At 47.2% G+C, this 8680-nt stretch overlaps 1 protein-coding gene across 1 annotated transcript; it reads right to left on the reverse strand.

Moving 5' to 3' along the window:
• Window positions 1-4061: 4061 nt before the first annotated feature.
• Window positions 4062-7089, reverse strand: LOC119360554 (putative FBD-associated F-box protein At5g53635). The gene is made up of 3 exons (XM_037626143.1): window positions 6085-7089; window positions 5836-5979; window positions 4062-4463 (listed from the first exon to the last, which is right to left on the reverse strand). Exons 1-3 carry the CDS (start codon window positions 7087-7089, stop codon window positions 4062-4064), a joined length of 1551 nt encoding a protein of 516 aa, XP_037482040.1.
• Between the last annotated feature and the right edge of the window lie 1591 nt (window positions 7090-8680).

An 8680-nucleotide genomic window follows, 5' to 3' on the forward strand; every position in this document is an offset into this window, starting at 1 on the left:
AGCACTGCAGCAAGCGGCGTTCACCCCCGGCAACCCCCCCTGCATGCTGCATTGCAACATGTCGGTGACCTTGCAGCATCGCTGCCTCGGTGCCCGCCTACAACACACCCGACCTTGTGGCAGCGTTGGCACGCCCGTCGAATACAACAACGCACTCTCTCCGCACACACTCACCCCAACTCTTTGCGTCGCCGACTCCATCCCTTAAGGTTGCAAAAATAGCAAGCCACCGCTTGTTGCAGCACACAACTGGCTCGCAACATCGCGCGTCACCCCGCTCGCAGCAATGGGAGATGTTGGCGTCCTTCCCGCATCATCGACGCATCTCCGGGTGCCCCCCTCACAATAGCAATGTTGTAGCAATTGTGAAGAGCCTGGAGCCCACTTGAGGATGAATGCAGGGAGTAACACACATGGGCACACTGTTGTGGAATTGACGGCCGAGCGACGTGATGAGGTTATGCAGTCATGAAGGCGCATGTGGAAGGAGATGAAGAAGCTAAGAAGTACTCCCTCCTTTCCAAAATATAAGGTGTGCATTGAATTTTTTGGTCTTTATCACACAACCTTTGACTATGATTTTCACTTATTGTATGCCTACAAAATTATTATAATGACATACGAAATACAATTGTTTTGCAAGACAAATACAATGATAATACATGTTCAATCCATGTACTTTGGTATATATTATGGTAAAAGTCAACTTTGGCATCAAGATTTTGTAGGTCATTTTTCTCTCGTCCCTGGCGGCTACAAACCTAGCCGTCGCCAGGAGAGGCCAATCTTCCAGCACCGTCCTCCGGTAGTTCCCCTTCACCGGCGACCTCGATCGTCGATGGTGAGGAGGGGTCCCCGGATCCACGCGTGTGGATCGTTTTTTCCCCCTCATAGTCTAGGTTTTTTGGTTGTTCATTGTCTTCGCTTCGGCGGCGATAATGATGGCGCTGAATAAAGATTCTTCGGATCCTTCCCTGACGAGGCCATCGGTCCTACGGTTGGGGATGGACTTGAAAACCAGTCTGTTCAAGCAAGGTTGGCGTGGCGGCAGCATCCTCGTGGTGGGCATGTATCCTCGGGCTCCGTCGTTGCGATGACGTTTGCTCTAGCGTCGGCGCAGAGCTTGGGAGATAGTCCAGGAGCGGATGCAGATTGTGGTATGCATTGATGACATCTGGAATACGAAACATGTGCTAGGCTCGTGGTTCGTGGATGTCAGGTATGGTTTCCTCCTTTGACGTCTTAGTAGTGGTGGGGTGCCAGATCTGGAGTTCGATGGCGTGTCCGGGGTGTTGCACCGGTTTGATTCGTTCAACGGCAAGGGCTTCACTTTTGGCGAGCCACCTTGGAGGTTTGCAAAGCTGCATATCAGCGATGGAGCCGCGTAGAGCTCGGGTGAGGAGGTGGTTCGTCATTCTTTTCTTTGGTGGCTATTGTGGTGGTACCGGAGGCAGGTGACGGCCATTGGTGTCAAGCTCAGAGGTGTTATATTATCTTTTCAGTTTTGTCATGTCGGTCTTTACGTGTCTTGTACTTTGATCTTTATGACATGAATGAGACATCTATTACCATGCAAAAAAAAGTTGTGCATCAAAGACCGTGCAAAGTCAAGCGTGCCTTATATTTTAGGAAGGAGAGAGTATCTTGTAAAAGGATAAGATCAAAATAAAATATCCGTTTTGTTAAAGCACATCTAGATGTGCCCTAAGTATTGTACATCTAAGTCCTATATCATTACTTTTACATGAAGATTCGTGCAAGCATTTTCATTAGTCTTCTTTCTTTTTCTTTCTAGTTTGATTAAATTATTTAGATGTGCAATAATAGAGCACCTCTTGATGTGCCTTAAACGGACCCATAAAATAAATAAAGTTATGGGAACGGGGAAAGGTGTGTGTGCGGGACACTTGCGGTGTAGGAAGGCGGCGTGCTATAATCAATCTGGTGATTAAGAATGTTTTCCAAGAAATTTTGTGTAAGGACTGTTCTACAGTCTATACTGATATAGAACGTACTTCCTTCGTGATTTAAATTTGAACTACAGTCACGACACTTATTTTTAGATGCAGGGAGTATAACTTTAACTGAAGTGACACATAGCATTATTAAGCTAACCCAACCAAGCGTTTTAGTGATGAGAGGTCGCATATTTTTAGTGATGAGAGAGGAGCTTAGCAAAATGAACAAGTGGGTGGCTGACTCGTGGGTCCATACTCACTATGGGCCCGTGAGCAACCGCGTGTTCGAATTCGGCCCAAGCAGACATTGAGAACACCGCAGAACCAACCAGTCGTCTCCACACTACGCCCAGAAACCCCGAAATCCACAAACCCTCGCCGGCGCCGCCGTTGGCCATGGCTGAGCAGGTGGCACCCTTCACGACGGCGGCCAATGCACAGTGCCATGGCGCCGACTTGCACAAGATGGAGGAAACTGCGGAGTTCAATAGATTGTGTTTACTTTGCCCAATAGGAGGTGAAGAATCTACAAGGATGCTCTCATATTCCACCTTGGAGATTGAGCATATCTACAAACTTGCTAAGCTCATCTTCAATCTATTACTATACAACATTCACCCTTTGTTTTTCATTTCTGCTACTCCTTAGATTGCCTGCCACCTAGTGGACGTTCATATTGAGCATCATCTAGAGTGAAATGCTACCCCACTTCATCATCAAACACTATACTTTCTTTCGTCCGCCTCTAGATCTTCTATGTGTTTCAAATAGGCAACATATTGAGCATCATCTAGAGTGAAATGCTACCCCACTTCATCATCAAACACTATACTTTCTTTCGTCCGCCTCTAGATCTTCTATGTGTTTCAAATAGGCATCCCATTTTGGTTGGTCTTTTAGAAACTCCCAACAATGCTCAAACATAAATGGACCGTCTTGTTGTGATCTGCCTCATAAGTTTGCATTGCCCTCTTCTTTAAATCTGCATCATTTTTTTGAGGGAACAATCTGCATCATTTTCACCACTACAGCATCAGCCTCCTTAGACCGCAACCCTTTTCTTAATTCTTCCAAAGCGACCCTTCACATTTTTTGGGATGATATTGTTGTAGACAGCATCAACATCATTCCAATATTGGTCGTTCTTCTTGTAATTCGATTGGATCGGGTCTGTTTGAATTATTCAACCAGGCACCGACCTGCAATATTATCAGAAGGGGTTTATCGTCATGCTAGTAATGCAACACATGGAGCATACTAAAAAAACTTACCAGTCGAAGCTCCTGTTTTGTCGATAGCAGGTGTTTTTCAGTGCTTGTCAATGTTGATTGGCTGTGGCGAACACCCATTGTTCACCAGGTTGTGTGGCTTGGTGTGTTCTCAAAGAAACTAAGGAAACCACAAGGTGGGTGAGAATCCACTCCCTGGCTCAACCAATACTACATGATCAAACAAATTGAGTTCGTAATACATCATGATTTTAAACAAATGGCATACAATTTCCCTTTCCCCAGCAGCCAGTCCCTTTGCTTCCAAAAACTCTGTTCCTTTGCTTCCACATGCTCCAGCAAATCAGAATGTAAAATGCATACCATCCCTGAATACACACACATTGTGGTCAAGGGGCGGCTGGGCATGGATGGATGTACAACACCTATGCAAAGACGCCATGAGGACGGAGCTGAAGCTCCTCTATTTGGTTATGTTGCTTCTCCTGCCTCAAATGTAATGCTTCGCTACTGTTACCCTAGTTTTTCTATGCCTTTCATGATTGAAAAGAACCTCAACTATCTACCATGTTCCATTCAAGAGATGGAACGGAATAGGGGGAGCCGTTTTCGCTACCCATTTATCTAAAAACACACACCAGGAATGGAACATTTAGCCACAATGAAATGGTTCAAGGAGCATAGATAGATAGATAGATAGACAGACAGGGAAATTGGTAGCATGGGTTACAGGGCAAGTAAAATAACAGTTGATAGCACCACACACCAAGCCGCAAATTCAACAGACCAACATAAGGCCGCGGGTAGCAATAGATATACCACGTCCACTCCATGGCTTGCAACAAAAACACAACACCCCACTACTCCACAGAGCCTAAGCTTGGAAGACCCCCGCGGCGAATGAAAACGGGCCAGGGAAAGAGAAATCCGCCCCGGTTTTGAAGTTCCAGGGAGCACCCCCTGGTTGTCCCTGGTTCACAACCACAAACTGGTAGCTGGACTCAGATGCCATGTTTCCGCAGCTGTGTCTCACCTTGGCGACCGCCTCCTTCGTCGAGTACGGTGTGAAGCGTGGATTGGCCATCACGATGAACGCGGACCGCAGCGAGCGCGCGCTACCGAAGAAGAACTCCAGGAAGCCAACCTCACCAGTGTCCCCTCTGAACTCGCGGAGGCACATCGTGTGGATGCGCGAGATGACATTTTCGATGGGACCAGACTCCTCCCAGAACTTGCGGGTGAGGTGGTCACCAGTGGGTTGATCGCATCTTTTGCTCTGCAAAAAACAGATTAGATCGGTTAACAGTTGGACGTACCAGAAGTCAAGAGGCAAAGTAATACAAATCAAAATATCAGTAACTAATATCATAACATAAACAGATGAACATGCGTCCAGACGACCTGATTGTTGAGAATAAATGGTAATGCTTGGCTTATTTTAGCTATATTGGTCAAGAATAAGAATGTACTGTATATGATAATTTGTCAGGTATGCCTAGTCATAATAACACCGTTATCATCATCTTATTCTGTTATTCACGGGCAAATTACTCAGCCTAGCATGCATAACACAATACATGGCTCACACCTCACAGTAGAAGAAAATAAAAAGACCATAAAGAACTTTAATGATAATTGACTTGACAGATCTATGCAAATAAGTGAGAACACTGCAAGCAACTAAATCTGCTGCAAGATGGAACAAGTTTTTCAATTGACGAGTAGAGGAAATTGTTAAGAATAATAAGCTGAGATAAATAAGTCCGTAGTTTCCATTTGCTGTCAGGAAGAAAAAGGTTAGAAAAGAAAATGGTATTATAAATTCCCTTTTTGTGAGCAAATGGAGCATTTGTTTTTTAGGCTAAGATTCAGAATCTACACTGCATGCAGTGCTAACTGCTCAACACTAAATGCTGGAACCTATACTGGTCCATAACTAAATGCTGGATCCGATTTGTAGTAGAAATGACAACTCTATATTTCAATGGGTGGAAGTACCACACTGCAAATTACGAAATAGCCTAGTAGTGCAGGCTGCAGAGAAAAAAAATATGAATCATGTTATCCTAACAAGATGTGCTGAGCATAAATCCATGACGGTAAATTAAGATATATGTGAGGCTGCAAGCTTCAGTCCAGAATGGACGATTTTGGTCTTAACAACATTTGCCAGATATGTTCTTTAACACGAACTTCCGGATGTGAGCTACAACAGCCTCTTTCTATAATAAATTAGTCAGGATAAGTCCCAAAGGTCCTGATATGATCAAACTAGCGTACTAGCATCCATGCAGCGATTATGGTATTACCAATACCGAAACAGCCTCGAGAACTGTCAACATGAATGTGCTAGTTTACTATGTGTAGCTTTCATAAGTCAGAAATAAGCATTGCATGTCTCATGTCTGTTACAGAAAGAAAATCTGGACATACCTACAGAAGCAGAACACTATAAATCAAGATGACGGCATAATCCATTGTGCAGCAAAACACTAGCTTGCATCACTATAATCCCTCACATTACAGTGGACAAAACCAAAACGACCATATAAAGAGCTATCACAATGACAGATAATGACAGACTTGAAGTAAATAACAGGTAAGAAATCCATGCAAATGTAAGCAGAATATGAATTGGTGACAGATACCATAATGTGCAGTCTCTCCACGTTGGGAAAGCACCTGAGGAAGGTGGGCACCATCTTGACGTCACTGCGAACCCCAAAACGCACATTCAAGCTCAGAATTTTCACGGTTGTGAGCATGGTACTTGTGCTTGCCTTTATCCCGGGCTGAAATTTTCCCAATTCAAGAAGAACATCACACAACTAATTGAGTCATCAGCTGAACATATTTGCTAACTGAACTAACAGAGATACGGGAGACGGGAGATGTACCGTGATGACCATTTTCCCAACCTCTAGGACCTGTCTTGGCTCTAAGAATCCAAATGTGTGCAGCTTGGGGGCATCAACAATCCTGACTCTGAAGGCACCATGACCGACTCTGCCAGAGAGGATAAGCTGCTCGAGGCATGGAGCCTTTAGCATGGTGATGCTCTCCATAACCGAGCTGCAGATTTGCACGCAGCGTAGGCTCTGGCTGACGAGGCGTAGACGCAGCTCCCTGCGGCATCCCTCGATGTTGAGGATCTCTAGGACATGGCTCCTGGTGATGAGGGACTCGATGGCGTCGTGCTCCATTTCAACGCTGCATATGCCGAGCTCGACAAGGTGGGGAAAGGAGGCACGGCGCAGGACGTCCGTGCTTGGTAATTTCCAGAAGCCGATGTAGAGGCTGGTGAGGGTGCTGACGCTGAAGAGAGTGGGGGGGAGGGGCACGTCTTGCGGCCACGGTCGATTGACGAGGACGAGATCTTGGACGCCCTTGGCGGTGAGGAGCTGGATCCACCGCGCAAGCTGGACAAGGTAGCCATTCATGTGGCTGCAGACAAGGTCGACGCAGCGGAAGGGGCCCGGATGCGCTTCGAGGATGCGGGACATGGCCGCTGTGACGGCCGGCGAGTTGGCGCGCGTAGGAGGCCAGACGTGGCCGTCGGGGAGGAGGTGGGCGTCGCTGAGGACGAGGGGCGTGGAGCGCCAGAGCGTGCGCCAGCAGGTGGAGAGCACGGCAGTGCGCGCAGTGTCCTTGACGGGGAGGCGAGCGACGATGTTGCGCAGGAGCTCGTCGGGGAGGCTGCTGATGCGGTCGACGCCGTTGGTGGAGGCGGCGAGGGCCGTGAGCCGACCGTTGTTGGCGAACGGCGGGCGGGGGACGAGGGTGTATATGTACGATAGCACGTGCTCCACGAATTGGTCCAGCTCGTGCGGGTCACAGCCATGGCGCCGCAATGCGGCCGCCGTCGCAGGATCGACGTTGGTGAACGGTCTCGGGTCAGCCATGGTCATATGGCGGCGCCGGCGGATGAGCCGGCGAGGGTTTGGGGATTCGACTGGGTGTGGGTGGAGGTGTGTGGCGATGGTGGGCCGTCCGTTTTATAAAGGGACCGAAGCAGTCTCTCTGGAGTGTTGTTACTTAGTTGGGCCAAAGCCGACACAAGTTGCTCACGAACCCACGATTCAGTCACTTATTTTTTTTACCCCTCAAAAAAGTTGTTTCTTTCTTTCATGTCTCAGAAAAAACTTATTTGTTTCTTTTGCTGAGCCATGTTGATTGCTGCACTACAAGGGGTTTAGTATGAACGTCGTTCACTTATCCCGTCATAAAAGAACATCTTTCACTTAGTACCTGCATGTGGAGGATTGTCATGTTTTTCACGATAGGCGGCTATGATTTGCTTACTCCATCGATGTCACACCAACGTTGAGGTCTTGTCTGCCACCTATCCCAATCCCTGCCCTACCCCAGGCTTGCGCAGACGCTCGGGTTGACAAAAGGGATGACCCGCTCATCTTCTCGCCCTTGGTGTTCTGCGGTAAGATCAAACGAGAGAGGACATATTGGATTGTGAAGCGGTAATCATGGGGTCGACGAGATCGAACTTTAGGGAGGCGGAGAAGGGTAAGAAGGCATCAGGTGATGATGGAAGAATGGAAGACTAAAAATGGCAATGAGGAACATGAATCTAAAAGCGGGGGATATGGACGACATCTTTGTCAAGGAGGGGGAGATTGGAGCAAAGGTGTGCAGTGTCGAAGGTCAACACGAACAAGTCGTTCAAATGTGTCGTGCTGAACGACACTCTCAAATTTGCATGGAGTCTTGCGCATGAACCGGAGATTCGCGGGGTTGATGACAACCTCTTCGTCATTCAGATGTATTTTCTAGGCATCTGAAAAAGATGATGTCGTAGGGGTCAAGGATTTTCTAGGGTATGATGGTTTTGATCGAAGAATGTGATGATAGGGTTGCACCGGAGTTACTGAAGTTGAAAGGTTGTAGTTTGGACTGAAATACACAGTATCCCGGATCTCTAGCGCAAGGAGACGTGTTGTGGACCGGTTGGCTTGGAGCGTTGACATTGCTCAGAGGGTTGAGATGAATCCTACAAGACTGTTTGAAGGAACTGCCCATACTTGGGAAAGCATTGAAGTGAGCAAACCTTTGATTCACTTTCCACATCTAAACTTGGGTGGAAAATATGAATCCTACAAGCACTGGAGCGAACCGAAGGCACCCTGATACGTCTCCGTCATATCTATAATTTTTGATTGTTCCATGCCAATATTCTACAACTTTCATATCTTTTGGCAACTTTTTATACTATTTTTGGGACTAACATATTGATCCAGTGCCCAGTGCCAATTCCTGTTTGTTGCATGTTTTTTGTTTCGCAGAAAACCCATATCAAACGGAATAAAAACGGACAGAGATTTTTTTTGTAATATTTATGATTTTTGGGAAGAAGAATCAACGCGAGACGATGCCCGAGGGGGCCACGAGGCAGGGGGGCGCGCCCCTGGGGGTCAGGCGCGCCCTGGCCCCTCGTGGCCACCCCGTAAGGCGGTTGGTGCCCTTCTTTCGCCGCAAGAA

This window comes from Triticum dicoccoides, chromosome 2B (assembly GCF_002162155.2).
Source record: "Triticum dicoccoides isolate Atlit2015 ecotype Zavitan chromosome 2B, WEW_v2.0, whole genome shotgun sequence".
NCBI lineage: Eukaryota > Viridiplantae > Streptophyta > Magnoliopsida > Poales > Poaceae > Triticum > Triticum dicoccoides.

Bases quoted from the DNA above. Each gene is read 5' to 3' on its own strand.
- LOC119360554 (XM_037626143.1), bottom strand. From the start codon at position 7,089: ATGGCTGACCCGAGACCGTTCACCAACGTCGATCCTGCGACGGCGGCC. The intron at 5,980-6,084 runs GTACATCTCCCG...GGAAAATTTCAG, and splicing joins TTGGGAAAATGGTCATCACG to CCCGGGATAAAGGCAAGCAC. The intron at 4,464-5,835 runs GTATCTGTCACC...TGTTTTTTGCAG, and splicing joins TGGAGAGACTGCACATTATG to AGCAAAAGATGCGATCAACC.